Below are 27,377 nucleotides of genomic sequence, written 5' to 3'. Positions count from 1 at the left end.
TTGTTAAATGCTACCAATCCAGATTTCCACTTCAAAGACAGGAGTATTTTAACTGATCGAAGTTATATATATGAGTTAAAAATGAAAAGAAAGAAAAATAATATGTATAATGAGTTTAATAGAATTTTAATAACAATCCAAAATGAAGTCAATTTATGTAAAGCTCTCATTTCTGTAGATTTGTCATGTAATCAATTCTTAAAACTATATTTGCTTAATATGTTTGTATTATGTGTATACACATACATATATACATATATAAACACATATATATTATACATACATAAGTTCTAAGAATTTGTGTGAGAAATAAAAAGTTTAAATGATTTGCAGTAATTTAAACCCAGTTACTCCAGACTAGTACTCTGTCCACTAATTAATAATAATATCTAGTATTTACATATACTTCCACAATTCTCTGTCTTTGTAGATGGGTAGTAATTAGTTGGCCTGGTAGATAGAGTGACTAATGCTGGAGATGGGAAGACCTGAGGCTTCAGATATTCATTAGATGTCTGACCCTGGACAAGTGACTTGATGTATCTGCTGCTGGCAGTGATGACTCCAATACTATTTTTTTTTTTTAAGAAGAAGATCAAGGAATTGTGGCTCTGTTATGATTACAGAGTCCTGCACACAATAACCTTTTGAAACTGGTATTTTATAATCCCATTATCCATACTGGTAGACTGACCCATGGGTCCAGTAATAATCATCAGATTTAATCTCAGGGGAGCATATAGCATATTCTAGATATGGAAATGTGACGGTATGCCATTGATTACCTCCAACAGAGTGCACATATTGAGTTTAACATTTTATCTTTGTTCCTGTGTTGATCTACCATGACCTTTAGAAAGAATTCATAATAGAAAATAACATGCCCAGTGGTAACCATGACTTGATAGACTATATCTCCCCCATGGTGCAATCCTGATTGTCCCGTAGCAGGGAAAAGTTATTTGATATCGGAGGAAAACTAACATGTAATTGATGCATTTGAAGTATGGAAACACTATTAGGGGAGAGCTTAGTACCTCATTGTTGTTCTCGTTGACCCTAGGAATTTAGAGAATTCCATTCATTAATATGATGCATGTCAAATTCACTGTATGGTATTTAACAAACAAAACAAATATAAAACTATCATAGCCTTCATTATGCAATAATGCAAACAGATGTACTTTTACAGAAATTAGAATTTGAACACCCCAGTGAATCAGTTACTACAATCAGTCAGTAAAAAGTTAATAAGGACCTCTTATTTGCCAGGCATTATGTTAAGCCCTGGGGAATACAAAGAAAGTAAAAGTCTCCACTCTCAAGGACTTCGCAGTCTAGTGAGGAATCATAGAAGACAGTCATGCAGAATACAAAAAATTTAAATTTATATATTGCTTTGAAATTTGCAAAGTATTTTATGTATCATCCCCGGAGCAACCCCATGAGGTAGGCAATGCTCAGATATCATTATCCCCATTTTCTAGATGGGGAAAATGAGATTCATGTAATTTTATAAGCAGTAGTTTCAGGGCTTGACTCAGTTCAACACTAGATCTCATCTACCAGCAGTAGTTGTGGAATACCAGACCTCATTGTCGAAATTCCAAGATGGCACAAATCAATATCTGAAGAAAGGTCCATTTCTGCACTCTTCTACCTCCACTGATATTTGCACGTGTTTCCTGGAGAGACCTAATGGGCAGTGCTCCTCCTCATTTTGAGTGCTAGAATTTCAGGGCTCTATGGGTCTATTTGAAATCTTAGATTCTGTTACTCTGGTTTTGTTTGCCACTTGCTAGGACATAAATGTCGATAAAGTGCAAGCCTGTGAGATGTGCCCAGACCCAGGGCTCCATAGGGAAGCTTACAGGTTTGTTAGAACCTCTGTTGACTCTCCTTCGTTTTAGAGAGGTGAGGATGCTGGATTTTTTTTTCACAAATTTACCCCCATCCCAGAGATATGTTGTCATCCTGGTAGTTCACACTTAGACCAAAATGAGATCTTTTCTGTGCATGTGTTCCAAAATGGAGGTCTCTTCTTTCCTTCTTCTATTACTTTTGAGGTTCCATAGTCTCTCCTATTTCTACATTACTGATGGAGGAACATTTAAATAGGAGAGTGACAAGTGAAAACTGGATGAATAAAATACTTAATTTGGTTAAGAGGCTATTTTATTCTTTTATAAACAAATTTAGAATGGATAAAATTGTCACAAAGCAAACAACATTTATTAAATACCTACAATGTGCCCGGCACTGTGCTGAGGCTTTGTTTACAGCAAATGTCATAACATTTAACTTGGAATATAATATTATGAAATTTGCCATAAACAAAGTTTGCTTGAGTTGACAAAGGATATATAGCTAAAAATATTGTCAGTGTTATTTGAGGTAATTGATTTTTTTATCTAAGAAGTAGTTGATTAGATTAATGAGACCCCTAATGACACTGGAAGGCTAAATTTGTGTGTGTGTGTGTGTGTGTGTGTATGTGTGTTAAAGGATATATAGCTAAAAATATTGTCAGTGCTATTTGAGGTAATTGAATCTTTGTCTAAGATGTAGTTGATTAAATTAATGAGACCCCTAAATGACACTGGAAGGCTAAATTTGTGTGTGTGTGTGTGTGTGTGTGTGTGTGTGTTTAAAACCTGGAATGTTTAGAAAGGTTTGTGAGAAAAGCTTTATTGCCTCATCTGTAGAGGTGATAACAAAAGTAAGCTTTCTGCAGGCTTGGAAGTTTCTTTAATTACCTCTCAACTATTATGAAAGGACAAAAAGAAGAAAATGAAGGGAGTCTTAGGTACAGAGGAGGTGTTATACGCTTATCAGCATTATTATTATAATATTGTTATCACAGATATACAATGGAGACTCTGTAACTGGGCTACCTCCGGAGGTGATGCTACTGGGTATTGTAAGAAAACATTTTTAATAAAATAATTGCACTAAAATAGTACTTGGATCCCTAGCTAATATCTATCTCTGTTGTTCTTGGGGAAGATAGGATTCTCTTTCAAAATTCTACTTAGTTCTAACGCAAGGATGAGAACCCATTCTATCCCCATAGGACACAGAAAACCCAGATTTCTCAATGAATCAGTCATTGAATCATATTGTAAACTGGGTGTGAATAATTCCTAGATATCCCTAGTGACTCTTTCAAAGGCATTAACTAGATGCCAAAACTTCTCAAGTGATTTGGAAGTGAAATGTTTTGAGATGACAATATAGTATTTAGTTGAAATGACTCCATCAGGCTTCATGGTGCTTGGGTAGCAGGCTAGATTAGCGAGATAAGTCCTTGAAAGGGAAGTGCTTATGGGAGAGGAGGGTGAAGAGAAAGCACCTATGGACTCCCTCCTTATCCCACTCCCCAGAGGAAAGTCTTGTGGTCTTCAAAAGTCAAATAACAAGTATTTATTAAACCTACTATGTGCCAGTCATTGTCCTAAGTCCTGAGGATACTAAAAAGTAAAAATAAAATGCCTCCATCCCCCTCAAAAAAACCCTCCTCCCCAAAACCAACAACCAAAAAATTATGCTGTGCTGTCAAGGAGCTCATAGTCTAAATGGGAAGACAACATGTAAACTCTGTACAAACAAGATAGGGTGTCCCAAAGGTCTTAGTGCCTTAGTTTTATGCCTTAATTCCTTTAATCTTTAATAGTTTAATACTGTACTAAGACCTTTGGGTATACACATCCTGTGGACAGGGTATAGTGCAGATCATCTCAGAGGGAAGGCATTGAGATTAAAGAAAACTGGGAAAAAACTTGTTGCAGAAGATAGCATTTTAGCTGAAACTTGAAGGAAGCCAGAAAAGCAATGGATGTAGAAGAGGAGGAAGAGAATGTCAGGGTGAAGAGGAGGCCAGTGTCACTGGATCACAGTACATGTGGGAGAAGGAGAAAAGTGTAAGAAGATTGGAAAGGTGGGAAGGAGCAAGATTGTCAAGGGCTTTAAAAGCCAAACAAGAGTTTGTATTTGATCCTGGAGATGAAGGGCAACCACTCAGGTTAACTGACTAGGAAGAGGAAGTGATGCTTTTAGAAAGGTCAATTTGACAGCTGAACTGCATTGGAATGGGGACAGACTTGAGGCAGGAAGACCAAGAACACCCAAAAGAGACATGAGTCCAATGAGGGTTTGTACCATGGTGGTAGCAGTGTCACAAAAAGAGAAAAGAGACATGTAAGAGACATATTACAGCAAGACTTGGCAACTGAGGGGTGAGAGAGTGTAAGGTCTTGAGAATCACAGTTAGGTGGCCACCCTGGGTAACTAGGGGGGATGGTAATACCCTCAACAATAACAGGGAATAATAGGAGGAGGGGAAAATTTGGGAGGAAAGATGATGAGTTCAGTTTCAGATGTGTAGAGTTTAATATATCTATGGGGTGTCCAGTTTGAAATGTCCACTAGGTAAATGAAGATGCAAATATGGAGGTCAGCAGAAATGTCAGGACTGTACAAATAGACAAATAAAAGATCAGAAGGTTTGGACTTCTTATCAGAGTCCTACCAGTGTCTCCTGAACACATGGTTGTGGTAACATCATAGAGTAATAGATTTAGAACTAGAAAGGATATTAGAGTCCATAAAGTATACCCCTCTCCTTGTCCTCTTATTTTTTAAATTATATTTTTAATTTATGAAATAAAAGAAACATTTCCATAACACAGTAGAACAAAAAAGATGATTGCACATGAAATTGCAAGTCTGTTATGTATAGCTTGCTGATACTTTTAAATATTTAATAAAGTTACCATGTAATTTCTTTTTCCCCTTTTTGTCTTACCTCACCCTGCTACTCTTAGATACACACACATCATTTTATACACACTTCTATTTATCAGTTCTTTCTCTGTATGCAGATAGTGCCTTCCTTCCTATGTCCTTTGTCGTTAATTTTACAAACAAAGAAATTGAAGGCTGAGAGAGGTTTATTGAATTGCAAAGAGTCCATACAGCTAGTAAATATTTGGAAAAAGATTCAAAGTCAGGTTTTTCCTAAGCCTGGCTCTTTATTCAATGCCACAGCAGTGGCTGGTGGGAATTAAGTTCAAAACAAATACTTGAAGAAAGGCAGATTCTAAAAGAATTCATCAGAAAGTTGTATCTATGTGTAGCATCAATGCAATATTCACCTACGGCAGCTGGGCAAAATACAACAGACTCTCCACATGGAAGACAGAACCAAAACATTTATTCAGACACCAGAAAGCCAAATCCATCATAGTGACAAAGATATCCATACACACTAATAATGCAAAGGGCAACACCAGCCCCAACCTTCCTTGTTAGTCTTCCCACAAATCAGTTCCCTTAAACAAATCACAAACAGGTTCCCTTTAACAAAATGCCTTACTCTTACTCACAGTCAGATGTGGACTTGCCTGTGTCTTTCAGTTCTGACTGCTCTTTCATTAAGTTCCCCTCAGCTCTGCTCTAGCTTCACCTCTTCCTGTTCCACCCATTCAGCAAACTCCTCCCACCACAGGCTCCCTGTGACTCAGACTTCCATGTGACCCAGGCAGGTCACATAGTCCTATTAATGAATGGGAAAGATCTTCCCATTTAAATTACCATTACACTATAGAGAACTTCATAAGGACTCTACCAAGGGACAAAATAACTCCCAGTAATCAGGAACTGTGAGGGTATTCTTGTCTTATGTGAACTCTCTAAGCTTGAGCCCACCTTCGTTAGGAGTCTGTGTGTATTCATTGGAAAGTGCATCTCATACGGTAGAGGAATGTTTTTGTCCTTATAATATTTATTTATTAAATGCTCCCAATTCAAATGAACTCTGCCTAGTGAATTAATTTAAACCAATAGTTAATGGAAAAGAAACTAGTGGAGTTAGTGAGCAAAAGTACCAGAGAACCACCCTAAATCCCTCAGGGTTAGCTTTCGAATCCTTAGAAGTTTCCTCCTGGGAAGCTAACCCACCAGTTGCAGTGGGAATTATGAGAGTGAGTCCAGAGACTGCACTACACTAGCAAATTTGCTATTAGCCTATTTGTTTTTTATAGACATTTTCAGTTATACATTTCCTTTTCAATTTAATGAGAGTAAATTAAATGATGGATTGTGTAATATTAATGGAAAATTGTCCTTTGTTCTTGTGGCTTATAGCTGTGGGAAGACTAAATTAGTAATGAGGACAAATTTAAACAAATTTAGTGATACTGAGCCACTCATCTCAACATCAGCTAAATTATTTAGCAATTTTTGGATTTAAGTGAGTCTTCATTATACTTTTACTAGGATAGTGTTTCAGTCAATTCAGTTCAATTTAATACGCATTTTAATACACATTTAATACCCATCCCTACTATGTACAGAGCATTGTACTATCTGCTAGGCTGCAAAAATGAAAACATATCCTCAAGGATCTTACTTTTTAATAAAGCTATTCATTTTTCTGCCTGTTAATTGAACAAAGTAGGAATTCTCGTGAATCAGTTTCCTGCTTGAGATAAGATTGAATAAGTTGTAAGTAAATTCTAGCTTCCTAGAATTCAAGAAGACCCAAGTTCAAATACAGCCACAGACATTTATTAGCTGTATGCTTCTGGGCAAGTTAACCTCTGCATATCAATTTCCTCATGTGTAAAACAGGATAATAATTGTACCTATCTCCCAAGATTGTAGAAAGAATAAGATGAGCTATTATTTGCAAAACATTTAGTGAACCTTAAAACTCTTAGAAATGCTAACTATTCTTAATTACTGTTATTATTTTGGTTCTAACTATCCATGTTTAGGAGCTGGTAGCATTCTAGCTATAGGAAATAGCAGGGTTAACAGTGGTGTTTGCTGCAGGGTGTGATATTCAGCTCAGCGATATCCCTCTTTCCAATATAACTACTTCTTGTCAGTTACATATTCACACAAAATCACATTGGGAATCACATGGTACTATCTGTAATTGAAGAAGAATCCCTTTTTACCATATATTCAACACTAGTCTTAAGACTTTTGCTTGAAAATTTCCATTCTAGGAAAGCCCATTCCTTCCTGAGGCAATTCAATCCCTCATTTGGTTAGATATGATAGGAAATATTTCTTAAGATCAAGGCTAAATGTGAACTCTTAGTTCTGTGCTATTTTTCCACACATGAAACAAAGGTTTCATATAATAAAAAAATTCCAATCCCACTTCCATGTGACAGTCCTTCAGATATGTGATTTCAATATTTCAACTACTTGCTAAATACTTGAATATTAGGTTCCTGCCTCTCCCTCTTCTTCCCCTCCCCCGCAATGGTTTCTCTCTTCCAGGCTGCTGATCTTCCCTGTTTCTTTCAACTGACCTCTACATGACAGGATCTTTAGTCCTTTACTGTTTTAGTTGCCCTCCTGTATGTGCTCTCCAGCTTTTCAATGATCTGCCTAAAAAAATACAGTGCCTACATCTGGTCTGACCAGGGAAGATCACAAAGAAGTTATTACTTCCTTAGCTTGGGCTTCTGTGCTGCCCTTAATGCAGCCCAATACACATGGATGCTTAGGTGCCATATCAGACTGATGACTGATATTGAACTCATGCTGCACTAAAACTACCCAATCCTTTTCTGAAATGCAACAGTAAAAAACAAACAAAATACTCTGTTGTCTAAAAATATCTCCTCTGTTTTGTGCTTATGGCATAACAATTTTCAACTCAAATAGAAGACATTTATCCTTATAGAATTTCATTTTGTTAGTTGTATCTCATTATTCTAATTGTTCTCTTATAGTCCTTTTGGATCCTGGCTCAGCCATCCTACCCAGCTTTTTATTATCTACAAATTTGCCATCTGTGATTTTACTTAAGTCGTTGAGATCAAGTAAAAAATTTACTTCTATTTTACTTAAGTCATTAAGAAAAAGAGGTCAAAAATCGTTTCGCTGGGACAAGTTTCATTGTGTTTGCCTTTCCAACAATACTGTTGTTCTCTCTTGGTACAATATAAGATAATGAAAATAGGCCATTTAGTGGATAAGCTTCATAGGAAATAGAAAAAAAAGTGTGTGGATTTCACCTTGGAGAGTTCTATACTCTTCCTAGAGATGATGCTAATGGCATTTCTTCTGGTCTACTAGTTTTTTCATTTATGTAGACCTCAGTACCAGGAAGTGAGGACATAATAATAATACCAACAATAACAATTTATATAATACTTTTTAGGTTTGCAAAATATTTTATACGTGTTAACTCATTTGAGTGTCCAACAACTCTGTGAGGTAGGTGCTATTATTATCCCTATATTACAAATGAAAAAAATTGAATCTGAGAAAGATTATGGGACTTGCCCAGGGTAAACACATCCACTAAGTATCTGAAGCAGGATTTGAGCTCAGGTTATTGGACTCCAAGGCTTAGCTAAGTGGTACAGTAGATAGTGTACCTAGAGTCGCAAAGATCTGAATACAACTCTAGCCTCAGATAATTACTAGCTCTGTGACCCTGGGTAAGTCACTTAATCCCTAATTACTTCAGTTTTTCATCCATAAAATAAGATACACTGGAGAAGGAAATGGCAAACTACTCTAGTATCTTTGCCAAGAAAACCTAGAATTCGACATGACTGAATGACTGAATAACAAGAACTGACTCTAACTCTTGTACTCTATGCATTGTCCTCTGCCTGCCCTAAGTCAGAATCAAATTTTAGTTAAGACAAGACCTCCTGCCGTTTGGAAACTCTTTGCTTTTTTGAAAAACAGATTTTGTTTTTCCTTTGCTAACAAACATCTACTGTGCCTACTAATGCACAGAACACTAATTTATTTTTTAAAAAATATCCCTATTTTAGAATACCTCCTTTATTTTTCAGGTTCTTTACTTCATGGCAAGTTAAAGGTGCATTTTATGTGTCTGTTGTCATAATAAAAATGGATCTTGACATTCAAGGTGAGTCAACGCATCACGTCCATTTTCACCAGGTTTTTAGAAATCATTCTATCATTTCTTTCTTTTCAGGGGATCAGCAGCCTCTTCAGTTCTTTAAAAGTGGTTCGTCTTTTACGCTTGGGCCGTGTTGCTAGGAAGTTGGACCATTACCTGGAATATGGTGCTGCTGTATTGGTGCTGTTGGTGTGTGTGTTTGGACTAGTCGCTCACTGGCTAGCCTGCATTTGGTACAGCATTGGGGATTATGAAGTCATTGATGAAGTCACGAATCGCATCCAAAATGATAGCTGGCTTTATCAGTTGGCCATGAGTATTGGGACGCCTTATCAGTACAATACCAGTACAGGGGCATGGGAAGGAGGACCCAGCAAGGACTCCTTGTATGTATCCTCGCTCTACTTTACCATGACAAGCCTTACCACAATAGGATTTGGAAACATAGCTCCAACCACCGATGTGGAGAAAATGTTTTCAGTGGCCATGATGATGGTTGGCTGTAAGTAGTTTTATTTTTCTTTGTTAAGACCCTTAATCACAGTTCTTGAAATGTTAAAATAAAGTCACTCAGGCTTTTAAAGGAATTTTAAGACTGATTTGTTTTAACCATCACTTTCTACTAGAAAAGTAGTTTTTGCTACTTTTATTTTGTGTATAGATAACTTCTACACACAGAAGAGCACAATTCAGAGTTAGTATGACTTGGATTCACATGTTCCCTCTGCCACATACTATGTGGTCCTGGGCAAGTCACATGACTTCTGGGTTTCCTCAGACAACTCTAAAACTATAAGATGCAGTACTGTTGTTTATTGGCATTGGCAGAGGTAGTTTCCTTATGGGTACTGTCCTATGCTAGTGAAATCCCAGGTCTGATAAAATATTCTAATATTCATACACATAAGTATTTTTGTGAATATATTGCAAACTGCTTTTAAAATGCAGTGTAGAGGTAGATATGTGATAAATTTCTATGAACTGTATTTCTACCAACAGTACAGTCAAATATAATACTTTCATTTTCAGTGACTTAGATGAAGAAAGGCATAGATAGCATGCTCACCAAATTTGTAAATGGTGCAAGACTGGAAAAGAAAATAAATTCATGACTATGCAGAATCAAGATGCAGAAATGCAGTAGGGTGAAGACCACAAGACAAATGTAATAGAGATAAATGTAATCCTAAAACTATGTTCACATAATCAACTATACAGGTATAGGATTGAGTGTGATGGGTAGGGTATGTCTGAAAAGCAATTCGTGTATATAATAATGGTTCTAAGCAGACAGCAAGCTCTGTATGGTGTGCTATTTTGATGGTGCTACATCAAGGAACTCATGTATGAAATAACAGAGGCAGCCTGTGTAGTGATAGTGGCATACAGATTTTTTTGTTTTGAGAACCACAATTTAGAATGGACAAGCTTGAAGCATTTCTAGAAGATGGTGGCTGGCAGAGTAAGATGAGTCCCTAACAATGTCATTTAAGGATTAGTTGGAAGAACCAAGGGTATTTAGAAAAGATTTGTGAAATAGGGGATGTAACAATCTTCAAATATTTGAAAGCTTTTCATGTGGAAGGCATTCAATTTATTCTCGACTTTGGAGGGTGTAAATAACAGGTGTTGCAGGAAAACAGATTTCAGCTTAAAGTAAGGAAGAAAATGTGAGCGACTCTCTGAGTTCTTTTGTCATTGCAATAGTTTAAAACAAAGTAAAATGGTTTGTTGGCCAAATGTTGCACACAAACCTTCCAATTGTGACCCAAATCACATATAATCAATATAGTTGGGAAATATTTAATAAAATGAGCAAAAATAAAATAATCATAAATAATATAATTAAAAACTAAATCAACATGAAACCCACAGGGATCCTTAGGTACATATGAATGGCCTCCACTTCTATTTGAATTTGACACCACAGGTTTAAAGAAATGTAGTATAGAGAGAAAGGAATATTAGACTTACAGTCAAAAGAGACCTGGGTTTGAATTGAATTTCTGACACTAGTTGTATGATTTAACCTCAGTTCTTTTTTTCTTCATCTATAAAATGGTCAATACGTACTTGCAATACTTACCTCACAATATCGTCATGTTTTGTGAACATTAAAACACAATCAATGCAGCAGCAAACATTTATTAGGCTCTGTCTTTGTAACAGGCAATATGCTAAATTCTAGGGATTAAAAAATAAAAGCAAGAGAAGTACCTGTCCTCAAGAACATTACTGTAGAGCCAAGGAAGTCAACATATACATGTGTAGGTATAGATCAAAGAGATCCAATGTAATTTTTTTGGAGGACCCCAATAGTAGGATTTGTGGGAGGAGGTTATAAGGAAAGGCACTTGAGGTTAAAAGCCTTGAGGGTAACTAGGGATTTTGAAAACTAGAAATGAGGATGGAGTGTATTCTAGGCATGGAAGAAAACAGAAGTATAGTGACAAGTTGCAGTATGAGAAGCAGAAAGAAGCCCAGTTTGTCTGGATCATAGTGTGTGTGGAGGGATACCATGTTCAATTAGACTGAAAAAGCACTGTAGTTTGGAGTCAGGTTATGAAGGACTTTAAATGCTAAATAGAGGAGTTGTATTTGATTCTGTAGGCAATAGGGACCAATGGAATTTATTAAGTAAGGTAATATGTGCAGATTAGGAAAATCAATTTGGCAACTGTGCAAAGGCTCTTTTGGAGAGGTGAAACACTTGAGACCAGGAGATCAATTAGGAGGCTGTGGCAATAGTCCAGGTGACAGATGGTGAGGGCCAGAGCTAGGGCAGTGACTGTGTGAGTGGAGAGAAGTGGACAGACATAAAGATTGTACATACCTCATACCTAGTCAGCACTTAATACAGTTGGTTGACTTGATTGATGGAGATGGGTTACTCTTGATTTATAATGAGATTGGATAGCTATTTTGTCAGAGATATTCTAGATAACAGTCATGATTTGCAAAAAAAAAATAGAAGATGAAATATATGCTTACATTTTAGAATATCTTACCTGGAACTTGCCTAGACTTTTGTTAAAACACCATAATCTTTTGTGATAATAGTGATGTCCTCGTCACTAGTAAAACTGATAAAGATATTTTTTCTATTACCTTCCTGATTTTTAAAAGCTATCTAACATTAGATAAGTAAAGAGTTATCATTAGGAGACCTTAGGGGTGCAGAGTTCCCTTTTAAATATCTGAAGTGCTGTTATATGAAAAAAGGTTTAGCCTTGTTGTGCTTGGTTCTAAAGGACAGAGTGGAAGTAAGAGCTGTGAGTATACAGTGTTAACAGACATATTTTGGAGTCACATAAAAGGAAAAAAAAAAAACAACTTAAAAAAATAACTAAAGCTATCCAAAAGTAGAATGTTTGCTCCCTTAGGAGGTAGTATTTCTTATCATTTGGATGTCATAATATCATAGATTTCCACCTGAGATGGATCTGAGAGGTCTTCCAGTCTAATCCCCTCATTTTAATGATGAGAAAATTGAGGCAAAGAGCAGTTATGATTTAACCATAGGCACATAGTAAGCGTCTGAGGCAGAGTTTGAACTTTAGGTCTTCCTGGCTTTAGGTCCATATTTACTATTCTATTTAGCTGCCTCTAAGAGGAAAAGACTGCCATTTATCAGGGATATTTTAATACAGGGGATTTCTATACAGATGCAGATTGGACTAGATGACCTCTGAGCTCCCATCCTATGATTTTGAGAAGTAAAGACGGTTTGATTATTTAGTCTTTAACAAAGAAGAACTAATTATTTTTTTTGCCATCAAGTAACTAGCAATGATGGTAAGGAAATACTTAATTTTATTGGATGTTATAGCTTTATCATGTATATGAATAGATGCGTATATTATATATATGATATATACATATATGAATATTGATATGTATCTACTTCCTATCTAAGTTCATAGAAAGTTAGGGTTGGAATGAATCTTCAGGTTCACCTTGTCCAATTTCCATTTTGCAGAAGAAATTGGGACTCTTAGGGGTGAATGGCTTTGCATAGGTAACTTAGCTAAGAAATGACAGAGCTGTATTGTACTTGAATGTAGATTTTGTTTCCAAGTCTAATGGTTTTTCACCACAGCATACTTCTCCTTCCCTCCCCCTCCCCCTCTTCTCTCTTTGCTCAGCAGTTCTAATCAAATGGTTTTAAATATGAATTTCCAAAAGTAAAGCCTTGATTTCATATAAAGGATGAAATTTCTGAGTGATCTTTTGGCCACAAAACTAGAAGGATGTTAAGTAACCAAATCTATTATCACTGGGATTTACTTGAATGATGGTCTAGCATATAAATATGCTTTACAGAAGGTGATATATCTATCATCTATCTATCTGTCTGTCTGTCTCTCTACCTCTCTATCTATCTTTTTGTTTGAAAATTGCCTGGCAGTTGTGAAAAAGAATTTTCTTTTCCTTTTAAATAAAGATCCATGCAACCTCTTTATTGATTTCTTTGGTAAACACTTTATGAAATATCTTTGGAAAATGCTTTATTTTTAAATTCCTTATTTTCTGAGTTAGAACTAAATGTTTGTATACCCAAGGGAAGGTCTGAGCTTTGTGTTTTCTTTATATTCTTGTTCATTGTGCATTTTGAGTCTTCACTCTAACAAATGCAACTTGATTTTTGCCAACTTCTTTCCTATGAAACACAGAGAGTAGAATTTCTTGGCATTAATAAAAATATGGTTTAAAAGTAATATTTTAAACATCTTTCATTGTTTGCCCCCCTTCCTTCTCTGCCTGCCTCCATCTTTCTCTCTCCTCCTCAGACTCTTCCTCTTCCTCCCCACCTCTACCTCTTCCTCTCTCCCTCCACCCAAAGTGGTATTGTGACAGATTCATATATGGGAACATATAATACAAACTAGAGAAAATACAAATCTGTAAAGAAGTACCAAGTCTGTGAGATGTGAGGAGGGAGAAATCATTTTCTTGAGAGGAGTTGGGGGGGAGGAGCTTTGAGAAAATAGTGTTTGAACTGTGGTTTATAGGGTGGTTAGAATATCAATAGGAACAGATGGTTCAGTAGGTCATCAAGGTGTGGGTGTGATAGGGGATGGCACTAGGTTGAAGCCATGTAAAATGTATTTGTCTGTTTGTATTTGTGAAATCAAAATTAAAAGGGGCATATTCAAACTTCTTTAGTCAATAAGTAATCATCATCATCATTATCTTCTCATTCAATGTTTACTGAGCACCAACCATGTCCAGAGGTCTATGCCAGGCTCTACTTTATTGAAATGTGAATTAATCTAAGCCTATTGATTGTCTAAAATAACAAGATGAATTTCCACACAAGGTTCTGGTCACCTCCCTTCTTCCATTTGCTGTGTGATCAGGAAATAAAACTAACTTTAATGTAGGTGTGCTTCACTTTTGACTAACAGATGTGGTCCTAAGAAGTTATAATTAAATCTAACTCAAAAGCTTTGATTTGTACACATTTTTTCCTTTAATGCATGTAGTTTTATCTGAATTGAATTTAATCAGTGCGTAGATGTACTTCCCCTCCCTGAAGTACTGGTACCAATCTTATGGCTCTCTTGGGTAGATTGTAAACAGCCTTCATTCACCTTGTTAGGGATCAGGGAGGAAAAGGAGGGAGCAATTAGGCTCTGATAACTAGGAAAAATAAACAAGTATCAAGATAGAAGATACAAATTTTTAAAAAATGATTATACAATTTACATGTAAATAATGTTACCACTTTCCCTTCTCCCCTTCTCTTGTTTAAATTTATGTAATTAGCTTATTTTGTAGAGCAGGGCAAAATCCTTCATAGAGCTAAGTAATTTCCTATAACAGTACAATTAGGAAGTCCACAATTTTGTTTGTGTGTGTACATGCCCGTGTACATGTGTTTTACAACAGTAATGCCATTATTGTCCATTACTCAGATTCAATCATTTCCCATATGGAAAACACTACAAAGACTGGGAGCTATGCACAGTAGAAGCTCACCCCCAAAGGGTCATAGATGTCCAACTGGAAGGAACCTCGGCAGCCATCTCATTCATTTTCTACATAAAGAAATCGAGGCATAGAGAGGCAGTGAGTTATCCAAGGTCAGACATGATTTGAACCCATGTCTCCTACCTTCAGGGCCCACGCTATTTTTACTGTACCACACTGTCTTGTTGAGAAAAACAAAGAAGACTAAATTAGTATCACAAAGGAGAGTCTAAATGAATACTGACACATATTCATTGTGTTAATTGTGACAAATGATTGATGAACACAAAAAAATTGTCCTCAGAGACCTTAGTCCTGACTTAGACTACTAAATACTACTAAGTGCTTCTAACCCTAACCCTAACCCTAAACTACGAAGTACTTAGTTCTTAGACTACTTAGTACTCATTCCTGCTTAACTGACTTGCTAGTTTTTGTAGGCCATGCCATAGAAGGTTCTCAGGTACCATCTTAGGCTATTCCTACTCTGACCCTATCTCTAGGTCAGTTCAAGGGTAACAGCTCAGCAATGCCTGATGGAAGAGTGCTGTAGGGTCCAGCTAACTGGGGTGCATGAAGGGGCATAGGGACAGAGGGAAAATCATAGTCCAAGGACAATGGAGAGAGTGCTACATTTGGAATCAAAAGACCTTTGTTCAAATTCTGATGGACTATTGCTGCCTGAATGGACTTGGGCAATTCACTTAACATCTTCTAAAACTGAGGCTGTAGGGGGACATGAATATTTCCCTGCCCAGAGCAAACTTTGTGGAGAGGATTAAGACCAGCTATATTTCTAGTCACTCTTCCCTCAGGCATAGAATCTCTTAGAACCAGAGTTGTCTGTAGGGCTTGTGAAATTTTCTGTGTGACCATTTGTACTTGAAAATTAGCAAAAGCTACAAATCAGAGTTTGTTTTGTTGATTGTCTATATTTAAAAGAGTGTTAGAGAAAATGTCAATAATGCAGATTAAATTGAAAAGTATGTGAATATTTTGGAGTAGCAGTTTTGGCTGTTTAGGATTTTCCCTCTAGCCAACTCTATTTCCTCACTCTTTGTACTCCATTTTCCTCATATAGCTGGCTAGCTACTCAATGTCTTCTCAATCAATGTCTTCCACTTCTTGAGGGGTTGAAGAATTCAGAGTGTCATGCTGCATGGGGTGTTAAGGGAGCACTAGATCCTCTGATGTGTAAGGGCTTGCTGAGCCCTTTTCAGAGCTATGCATCAACCTTTGGTGTTCACCTGTTACCCAAATCTCACTTATGCTTCTCACAGTGGCCATACCCAGGTGAAGCTATCTCAGCAGACAGTCTATACCAGTTTGAAGGGTAATTGATGGACCACATTGGTGAGTTGGGGGGTGTCTACCCCAAACACGTGAAGACTTCTCCTAATGGAATAGGTGAATGAGAGCAATTTGTTACAACAGTTATGAAGGCAGCTGAAGAAGGTTCCATGGAGCACTTAGGGCTTGATCAAACACCAAAGACACCAACATCATTCAACACATTTCGAGTCATTGCCAGTCATCCTGGCCACAGGACTTTGATTACTCTGGAAGAGGGAGTGAGTGTGATCCCTTTGTGTAACTCTGCCTCACTGAAACTAATTCATGTGCAAGTCATGACATTAACCCCATGATGTCATTGATCCGCTACAAAAAACAAAGGAACAACAACAACTCAAGTTGTTTCAGTTATATCCAGTACTAATTAGTAATTGTTTCTCTTTTACCCAGGAACCCTGAGGGTCTTCTCCCAGTATGATTTTTTTTTTTTTGATTAAAGGGACCATCCCTTAAGCAGCTACTTAAAGAAGCCTATTCATTGAATGAGTGTATCTTACTCAAAGTGAGAATGCTGTAAGATCTTATCCTGAAAGGGCCAAGTCTCACGTTGCATCCTGGGTCATCTCCAGTCATCCCGATGAGTGTCAGGCCACTGGACCCATGGCTCAGGAGAAGAAAATGAGGCTGGTGACCTTGCACAGCCCTCCCTCACTCAAATCAAAGTCAACTGCAAATCATGTCATCATCTTGATGTCATGGTCCTCTTCGAGAATGAAGGACAAACACAGTAACAACTCTCCAGGACCCATTTGGGATTTTCTTGGAAGAGACACGGGAGTGGTTTTCTGTTTCCTTCTCTAACTCATTTTACAGATAAGGAAACTGAGACAAATAGAGTGAAGTAACTTGCCCAGGGTCACACAACTAACTAGTAAGTATCTGTGTTCAGGTTTGAATTTAGATTTTCCTGACTCCAGGCTTGAGTCTATGTCCAATGTACCACGTAGCTGAGAAAACTCAAGAGGGACCATCATAGCTGAACCCTCAGAAACACAAATTTGTGATGTTGTTTGTTTTGGCTATGTCTGGTAAGTGACTTTGACTGGAAACAGATGCTGAGAAACAACTCCAAGAGTTTCAGTTGTTCAATGGTATTTAATGAAGCTTTTACTTTATGAAGTATTTCTGTCTTATTTTGTAGATCTAGCTTTGATTACTCTAGATTGGTACAAATTATTTTTCTTTCTTTTGAAGTTATTAGGTTGGAGAAAAATACATGGAAAAGAACTACCTCATCATCTTGTTGATCATGTGACCTTTCTTTCCCTTTCCTTCTTGACTGAAGACAGCTATTGCCTGTCATTATAAAAGATGATAGACAGGAACTTATAAAAATAAAGATTTGCCTTAAAATCTGTAAGGAAAGAAATCCTGTCACATGTATGATATTTTGCAAATAAGATGTAATTGATAGCAAAATCATCCTGTAACTTCCTTTAGTACTTAGTATGGTTTATAATATACAAAGAAAATTGTTTGGTATATTTAAACATATGGCAGGGACATCTGCCAATAGGATGTTTGTGCAGGGAAATCTGAATTTCCATGTAGCTACTTAAAATGTACTGAGAGTACTATACTTAATTACACCTTGACTCCTGTGCACTCTATAGTATAGAACTTGGAATTTAAAACTTTTAAAAAAAAGTTAAAAAGTTGTTTTAACGTGTAATTGGGGGGGGGGAGTGTTAAAAAAAACTGATCTAGTCCATCCTCACACCTCATGGTATAGGTGAGAATACTGAGGCCCAGAGAGATCACTTGCCTTGCCCTTTTATATATCCTAAATTATTATAACATTTAAAATCTCTATTTACCTTCCACTTCCTTCTATTTCCTTTGGTGGAATGGTCAAGATATCACAAAATGACGATGGTTCTTAATCACATTTAAAAGTACCATGTGAATTGATGAGATGGAAAGGCATTGCCTTCTTTATAGGCAAGGCAAATAATCTCTCAGAGTCATTATAATTTGCATTTCTCTACTCAGTAGTGGTTTAGAGCATGTTTTTGTATAACTATAGATCACTTTGACTTCTTTGTCTGGAAACTGTATATCCTTTGACCATAAATCACTTGGGAAGTAATTTGTATTTTTATAACTTTGACTCAGTTCTCTATATATTTGAGAAATGAGACTTTTATCAGAAATACTTTTTGCAAATCACTTCCCCTCAAGTTTTTTTCCTTTCCTTGCATTAGTTTTGTTTGTGCAAAAATTTTTAAATTTTATGTAATCAAAATTATCTATTTTGCAGTTTGTAATATTCTCTATGTTTTCTTTGGTCCTAAATTCTTTCCTTATCCATAATGCATCAAGGATTTTTAACCTTGTTTTTGTGTCCTGGATCCCTTTGGCAATCTCATGATCCTTATGGATTTCTCTCTCAGAATAATTTAAAAATGAATGGAAATGCTAAATTTCACCTAATTGTTAGTGAAAATAAATATATGTATTTTTTTCATCTAAATTCACAAGCCCACTGAATTCTATCCATGGATCTCTTGGGATCTGTGGAAACAAGAACTCCTAGACTGAATGATCTCAAAAGTACTTGCCAGTTGCAATTTTCTATTTTTGCGTGTTGGTTTGAAGTAATATTACTTCTGTTAGGAGAATGGGACTATATACAGAAGGGAAAAAAAGAAAGTTACATTTTTGATTTTCAGGGCATACTGTATTTTCCTTACAACTTACATTTCTACTTTTTTTTTCACCGAGAGTAAAATATGTTTAGTTTTAGTATGCTTTATGCCTTTTTAAATTTTAGGAAATGGGAAAAAAGTGAATTATAAAGCATAGTTGTATGTTTGGATGTATGTGTTTTACAGTGAAGATTTGAGAAGATAATCTGATACATAATGCTTAGGGGTGAAAGAAATGCATGATGAGGGAACAGGTCTCTACAGGAATGGGAACTGAATCATTAGAGATAGGCAAGGGTGAAAGGTGTTCATTTTGAAATATAGGAAACCTGTTTGGGATATGATCTGTCCTCTTTGCTAGACATGGAAGAAAATATTCTGGGATCAGATAGAGTCTCCTGGGATTAGGGATTTGTTTTACAGAGAGAGTGCTTTGGAGATGGGGAGATGAGAGTGGTTTCTTCTACCTGTAGATAGAAGGTAGACTCTCCAGCCATCAGCTATACATTTAAAAACAATGAAATATTATCCATTTTTGTGGTAGACTTAGCAATAGTGATGGGATTTCTTGGAAACATTCCATCTATCATGTAATATGCTTGATTTGCAAATCAGAAAAGCTCAGTTATGTAACTGACTTCCATTTTAAAGTTATTTCTTGATGTGTTAGTTCTTCTACTGTTCCAGGTGTGGAGATGGTGTAGTAAGAAATGGAGTGGGAATGTGCTTCTTTCTTTTCCTGGATTTAGTTTTAGTCAGCCGGTGAAAGCCTGAAGCCTGATGTTTATTTTGGAAACTGGGTCAGCTGTTCACATCTGATATACCTTGGTTTGTAATTTAAAAAAAATGAGCTGTGAGTGTCCTTGTTAGAAATAGGTCTCTGTGAATCTGCAGCATAGGGTGATTGGCACCTTTTGTGCATATGATTATGTTTTCAGAATTCAGAAACTGACTGTGTATGATATTCTTTGCTCAAGTTATAAAATGAATGTTATGTAGAAATGTTTTTAATTATAATAGTGATGGTAGAATTCACATTTATTGAGGGTGATACATTTTCCACAGACTATCTCTGAGGGTTGCTTGGTGCTATGCTTTGGTCCAGTCATTATTTCAATAAATGACATTGACTGTGATTTAGAGTTTCATTAAAATCTCACTTACCCTATTGGGCAAAAGAGTTTTTTCAATAGTCTTTTGACTAACCTGAATTCCTCATAGTAGCCTTTTCTCCCTTGAATCTTTGAAAAGTGCTAGCTTTCTTTGTTTTGCTATAAGCTGAAGATAAACAACTGATGCAAGGAATAGAGCTGAGTCAGGAATGAGGAAGACCAGAATTCAAATTCAGCCTCAGATACTTACTACAAGTGTAACCCTGGGAAAGTCACTTATTTTTGGTCTGCCACAGTTTCCCCATCTGTGAAATAGGGATAATAATATCATTGCCTTCCCACTTTCTGGGATTTGGGGAGGAAAAAATAATTATGAAGTTCTTTGAGAACTTCGAAAAGCTATATAAATGATATCATTAATTATCATTATCATCATCAAAACCTGGTTTCTGTCTATACACAATAGAGATAAGTTTACCAGGTGCTATCATCTTAGGGATTTAATACAAATTGATAAATAGAATAGTGAAAAAAGTTATTGTTGTTTGGTAGTTTTCAGTCATATCTGACTCTTCATGAAACTTTTTGGGTTTTTTTTAGTAAATACATTGGAATGGTATACCATTTCCTTCTCCATTTCATTTTACAGATAAGAAAACTGAAGCAAATAGGATTAAGTGACTTTCCCAGGGTTACATAACTAGTAAGTGTCTGAGCCTGGATTCGAACTCACATGTTCCCGACTCTGGGTTCAGCACTCTATCTACTGTCAAAATATACAAAGTAGCAATTATTTTTTTTGCTAGATACACACATACACACACATCTACAAATATATGGATGTATGTGTATATATAATATGTGTGTATAATACATATATAATTGTGTGCATATAAGTATGTGTATGTTTATATATATACATATATAATGTATATTATATACATATATACATATATGCACATGTATATTATATACATATATTATATACATAAATACATATTATATACATATATATACATATATAATGCACATACAGTATTAACTACATCTTAGAAAAGAGAAAGTAAACATTGACCAACAGAAGTGGCTGATAACTGGGGGTGGACAAGTTCCTGCCTTATCAAAGGACTAGTGATATATGTAGAGACATGAGCCTTCAGTATCTAAATCCTTGTGTTAGCATATCCACTCTACCTGGGGAAACTCATACTGGTGCAGGAGACATTCACTATCAACCCACGTAAAAGCTACTTGAGATTATACTTCTATGGAAAACAACAACAACACATTGAGGCAATGTATTTATGTAAGGGCCAAGAATCAAACAGAGATGGTGATTATTTTGATGTCAGTTGCTATTATTCTGCTGAGGCATAGTGAATGAAATAATTATTCTGGTGCTGTTTAAAGATGTGGATTTGAAATCATATCTAGAATTTTCCTTTGAGACCACAGGATGCATTGGTATTAAGATTTGGTCCCTGATTAAAAGTTTGTGTGAGTTGTATGACCCTTTTGAGTTCTCTCCAGAACCTTCAAACCACGAGAGTTCAGTCTTTTCTTCTTTTGATTGGTTACAGGAATAGTTGTAAAGACATAGACTGGCTAGCATCTCTGTGGGAGCTGTCCATGGTGATAGATTGACGCAAGGCTAACTCAAGCAGGGCATAAACAAATAGTCTAAAGAGAGGTAGTGTTCTGGCTCAGATTTATGATATAATAGTGGGAAAACAACAAACCCTAGAAAATGAATAAAGTTTTGATATTGTCAAAATAACTTCATATAATTATTTTATTGTTGTGAATTTTAAGTATGATCTGAGACCAGAATTGAATAGGAGGAAGGGAGCAGACTGTATTGAAGTGAAAAATCATGTAGATACTTTTACTTTAATTTTATCTTTTTTCTTGTAATTAAATTTTATTTTGTTAAATCAACAAAAAAAATCTCCCTCCACACTCCTTCTTTCTTCTTTCCTGCCCTCATTGAGAAGAACATAAAAAAAATTCTCTGTTACAAACTTGTTTAGTCAAATAAAACAATTTCCCATATATACTCTGCCAAGAGATGGGTAACAGAGTTCATCATAATTTCTCTGGAACAGTGGTTGGTTATTGTCCTAATCAGAGTTCCTATGTGTTTCAAAGTTGTTTTTATTTAAATATTGTTGTTATTGTATAAATTGTTCCTTGGTTCTGATCATTTTGTATCAGTTAATACAAATCCTCCCAGGTTCCTCAGAAACTATCCCCTTTATTATTTCTTATAGCACAATAATCACTTGATAAGCATTTATTAACTACTATGTATCAGGTATTGTGTTAAGCACTGAGAATATAAAGAAAAGCAAAAGCAAAAACAAAAAAGAATTCCTTGCTCTCAAGGAATTTACACTCTAATGACTGGAATTATGTATAAATAAGACATTGAAGGATAAACTGGAGTTAATCAATAATATTAGGGAGGATCAGGAAAGGCATCCTGCAGAAAATGAGGTTTTAGCTAAGACTTGAAGGAAGGAATGTAAGCCATAAGGTATATATAACAAGGAAGAGTATTATAGGCAAGGGAAATAGTGAAAATGCCCAGAGTCTAGAGTTGTAGTGTCTTGTGAGGCACAGCAAAGAGGCCAGGGTTACTGAACTACTAGGTACATGGTGGGGGGTATTGAGAGGGAGTAATGTGTAAGAAGATTGGAAAATAGGAGGTTCTAGTTTATGAGAGACTTTGAATGCCAAATAGAGAGTTTTATATTTGATCCTGGAGGTAAGAGGGGAGCCACTGGCCACTGGAGTTTATTGAATTTGGGGAATGTATGACATAGTCAGATCTGCACTTTAGGAAGATTTATTTGCCAGTTGAATGGAGGAAGACTGTAGTGTGGGGAGATGGAGTAGGGGGATCTGCCAAAAGGCTATTGCAGTGGTCCAGGTATGAGGTGATAAGGGTCTGTGCCTGGGTGATAGCAATGTCAGGAGAAAGAAGGGGGTGTATAAAAGAGATGTTATGAAGGTAAAATTGACAAGACTTGGAGAGAGATGGCATGTGACGGAGTGAAAGTGAAGAACTGAGGATGACCCAACATTGCGAGTTTGAGTGACTAGGAGGATGACATTGCCCTTGAATGGAATAGAGAAGTTCAGAAGGGAGGAGGCTTTGGAAAAAAAGAAAATGAGTTCATTTTGAACATGTTGCCTTGAAGATGTATATGAGACATCTTGTTTGAGATATGCTACAAATTCAAATATAAGCAGAAAGAAATGCAATCCTTGCTGTCAAGAAGCTTATGTTCTAATGAATAAAGAAGCCAGAAATTAGGGGATGGGTTGAAAAATTAAGGTATTGTAAAAATGGAACATTGTAGAGAATGTTCAGGAGCAGAGTCAGGAGTACAGTCTAGAGAGAAATGAAGACAGGAGGGACCTGCGCATCTTCCTTAAAATGGCAATTCTGGGAGGAACCAGCCAATTGAAGGGGCAAAGGAAGAAGGAAGGCTCAGAATCAGAGGGTACTTCTAGTATGTGAAGTCCAAGGCTGGAGTGAGCTTCAGGTTCCTGGAACATTGTAGAGAAGACCAGAAGGAGAGTCAGGATTATAGACTGAAGAGACTTCTGTCCTTGAACACTTGTTTACTTAAAATGAAGAAATAATAAACAGAAAGATGATGACAGCTGTTTGCTCACAGCTACCATGGTCAAGTGGGGGACAAACCCTTTGCCTCTGTGCCATCCAGCTCTAAGGATCAGCTTGAAATAGTTCTGCTTCATTCAAAACTGCAAAAGAATGAGAGCAAATTACCCCTTTTATATACTCTCTTAGTTGTGTCTAAGCAACACCCGAGTCATCAGTTATTCTTGTTCTATAGCCAATTACAGGACTTTTCATTATCACACTGTACAAACTCCTCATCAATGGCAATTATGCTTACTAGAAATCAAACCCCCAAACCTCTTATATGGTAGGCTAAAGCAAGGAATATTTATGAATGATCCAAGAGCTGTTCCCCCATGGGCCAGTCTATCCTTGTTATACAAACATTAAACAGTACTCTTAATAGCAACAAATGTTAGGCATACCTATGACACCCATGTTGATGTCACTAAGAATTCATTGGCTTTTAGCTTTAGTTTTGTAGGAAATTAAATGTTTATGGAAATAATTTCCTCAAGTATTGCCCAACACCTAAATTCTGTAGATTTATTTGTTTAGATAATGATAAGATAAACATGTAATATTCAATGGTCTTCATGGTTGTTTTTAACAATTTTTATCTACCCAGAGAGGTGGTTAAAATACCTACTCAAACTATGAACTTCCTACATCATTTTTTCTTCTTTGTGTAAGTTTGTATTTTTGACTTAGCAAATTTTTTCTTTTAAGGCACATTGTGCTCTTGGAGGGATGGGGTAGTTGTGGGAATCTAGAGTTATTGCAATCAATGATAAATTATGGATTATTTTGTTCAGGAGGAGAGCCATGTATCAGAGTGCATTTAGGGTTACGGTTAGGGTTAGGAACTGTCCAAGAAAGAAACTCCAAATAATTTCTGGATAGCTCCTCAAAGTTAGAGGTAATTTTTAAAAAATTGGCTATTAAACGAAAATTCTTTAAAATTCTATCTCATAGCACTTTTTTTCCTCCTGAAATAAAATTTAAATTGCAATTTTGAATTTCTAGTGATATGGTATTTTTTCTCCCTTTCCTCAAACTTACTACAAATTTTCAGTTGCCTGCTTATCCTCTCTTTTTTCCATCTTCCTACCACTTTAGGAAGGAACCTATTTTGGTCATATGACTTTTATTGTCAGCTTACCTTCTGATTTCAGACAAGCAGAATCTTTTATTTTATTTTCTTTTGCGTCTGGATTTCCATTTCATTATATATCTCTAGAAAACTTGGTAAATTGGGAGACAATTGATTGAAAAATCAGGGAAAATCTATGATGAGGCAGAGTAAGTGACTGCCCAATGTAGGATGATCTAAGAATTATTGAAAACCCTCTCCTACTTACCCCCAAATCTCTTTCATTAAACCACAGTATCTGACATGTCTCCTGTTGAAGTCACTCCTTTGAGATAACGTATTAAATGTCCAGAAGACAGCTGCAACTTTCCAGGATATTCCCTTGGAATTATAAACTACTAGTTCCACCTATAACATAATTGAATTTGTTAGATGATGCTTTGGAATCCAAAGATTAAAATGCAGGTAATATCCTCCAAGAGACTGAACTTGTTGAAATAAGGGATTTGGAAGAAAGGGAGAGCTCCAAATTTCCCCAGATATTTATTTATTAATAATCATTTTGATCATGGTCAGGAAAGTTACAGGAACCACTAGAGATCCCTGGCAACCTAATCTGGAAAAAATTCACTGGACTCAAGCAATCTTAAGTCAAGTAGGCAAAAAAGTTTATTAGTATGCCTTTTAGCAGGCAAGCGTTCTTAAGGAACCTGCAATTTAAAGGAGTGATAGATAAAGATTGTTGTACAGATTATTCTATAATAAGATATGTGCCAAGTATGCTAGCTAGGTGTTTTGGGGTGGTATTAGGGAGTGGTTAAGGAGTGGTCAGTTCTTAAAGGAACATGCACTTTTGGTATCTACTGCATAGGTATTTTACCCAAAATTCATTGGGAAATAGCCCAGGAGGGGACTACATGGAGGTGTAGTTTTAGGTCTGAAACATCCTAAGGCAACCAGCAGTCAGAGCTGACTAGGGAAAATCAGGCTTCTCTAAGCAATATCTTGTTAGACAAGATTAATGAAAAGAGAGTACACATACATCTAAGTATAGGATGCATATGATTGGTCAGTGAGTAGTAAATGTCCTTATGACCCAGTGCACAGCCAGTTCAGTCAGTGTGCAGCTGACTCTAAGTGATAGATTCTACAGGGGCAGCTGGCTACTGTGGCAGAAAGGGAGGTAACAGTTCCTGCTAGAGCAGGCTGTTCTTGAGTTGGAGGGAGACTACCTGAGATAGTGTTTTGAGGCTAGAGAGAAATGTAATTTTTAAAGAGAAATGTGATTTTTAGAATTGGGATCCAAGCACATGCACCTAAGTATCCCATCAATTTCTCTCACATAGAAGTTGATACTTAGGCTGAGTTTCGAAGGAAACCAGGGATTTTAATTTTAGGGAGGTGTATGTAAGGAGAGAGTACATTCCAGGCTAGGAGATAAGAGATGACAGTGTTATTTGTGAGGCAGAATAAGAATGCTATTTTGGCTAGTTTGTAGTGTGTGTAAAGGAGAGGAATATATTGTATGGTTGGAAAAGAGGTGGAATCAGATAGTTGAACAGAGGAGTTTAATGTTGATCACAGAGAAAATAGGAACAAATAGGTAAAAAGAATCCACTGCAGAGGTGGCAACCTGTGGCTTCAAGGCCACATGTGGCCCTTTAGTTCCTCAAGCCCTTTGACTGAATCCAAACTTCACAGAACAAATCCCCTCACTAAAAGAATTTGTTCTGCAAAACTTAGACCAAGAGACATCAGTTTCCTGAAAACCTAGAGGCAAGATCCTCCAGGAGAAGAGGTTGGTAAGCAATATCAAATGCTTCAAAGAGGTTAAAAAAATATAGTTGAGAATTGAGAAAAATTAGATTTGGAAGTTAAGAGATTGCTGATAACTTTGAAGAGATCCGTTTAAGATGAGTGATGTAATTGGTAGATTACAAAGAGGTGAGAAATAAGTGAGGAGAACTGGAGGCAATAAGAAGAGATGATTTTTTTTTCTAGAAAGTTGTGCTAAGAAAGGTAGGGAAGATATAATAGAAAATGTTAGCTTGAGGGTGGGGAAGGGTCATGAGGACTTCTCTATTTTTTAATGAATAGAGAATATGGACATTATTTTGCGAGCAGGAGAGAAGGAATCAATAGACAGGAGAAACTGAACATTAGAGAAAGGAGATGATCATGGGAGAATTGTGCAGAAGATTGGAGGGGAGCAGGAATACATAAAAAGGGTTGGCAGTGGAAGGAGAACAGTCACCAATTCATCACAGCAACATGAAGCCTGCCTGGAAGAGGCAGAGATATACCCTCAAATAAACTATGCAATTCATGTTATGCAAATAACAGGATGGGGTACAGGACCTGTAATTTAGGGAACTCTTGTATGAGGTAACTTCCTCTACTAATGTATATTTCCATACTACTAATGTGATAGCTTATATTACAATTTATAGCCTTAGAGAGTTGTGTAGAGAACTGAAAGATTAAGTAATTTGCCCAGGGTCAGATAGGTAATATATTTCAGAGATAACACTTGAACCCAGGTCATCCTGACTTTGAGGTCATCTATCTATTCGCTATACTACATTGCATTTAATGAAACTAAGGCAAATGCAATTGAGAAGTAGGGGGGATTAGTTACTTTAGG

The 27,377-nt window shown here is 36.4% G+C and overlaps 1 protein-coding gene across 1 annotated transcript in view; it reads left to right on the top strand.

The window, feature by feature from the left end:
- Positions 1–27,377, top strand: part of KCNH5 (potassium voltage-gated channel subfamily H member 5) — a 492,146-nt gene that overhangs the window by 170,559 nt on the left and 294,210 nt on the right. Inside the window, exon 7 of the mRNA XM_072629412.1 lies at positions 8,978–9,404. Within this exon, the coding sequence (XP_072485513.1) occupies positions 8,978–9,404 (427 nt within the window). The remainder of the gene's footprint in view (positions 1–8,977; positions 9,405–27,377) is intronic.

The sequence above is a fragment of the Notamacropus eugenii genome, chromosome 1 (assembly GCF_028372415.1).
Source record: "Notamacropus eugenii isolate mMacEug1 chromosome 1, mMacEug1.pri_v2, whole genome shotgun sequence".
NCBI classification, from domain to species: Eukaryota; Metazoa; Chordata; class Mammalia; order Diprotodontia; family Macropodidae; genus Notamacropus; species Notamacropus eugenii.
Note: the sequence above shows the minus strand (reverse complement) of the source record. Positions and strands in the feature narration are given on the sequence as shown.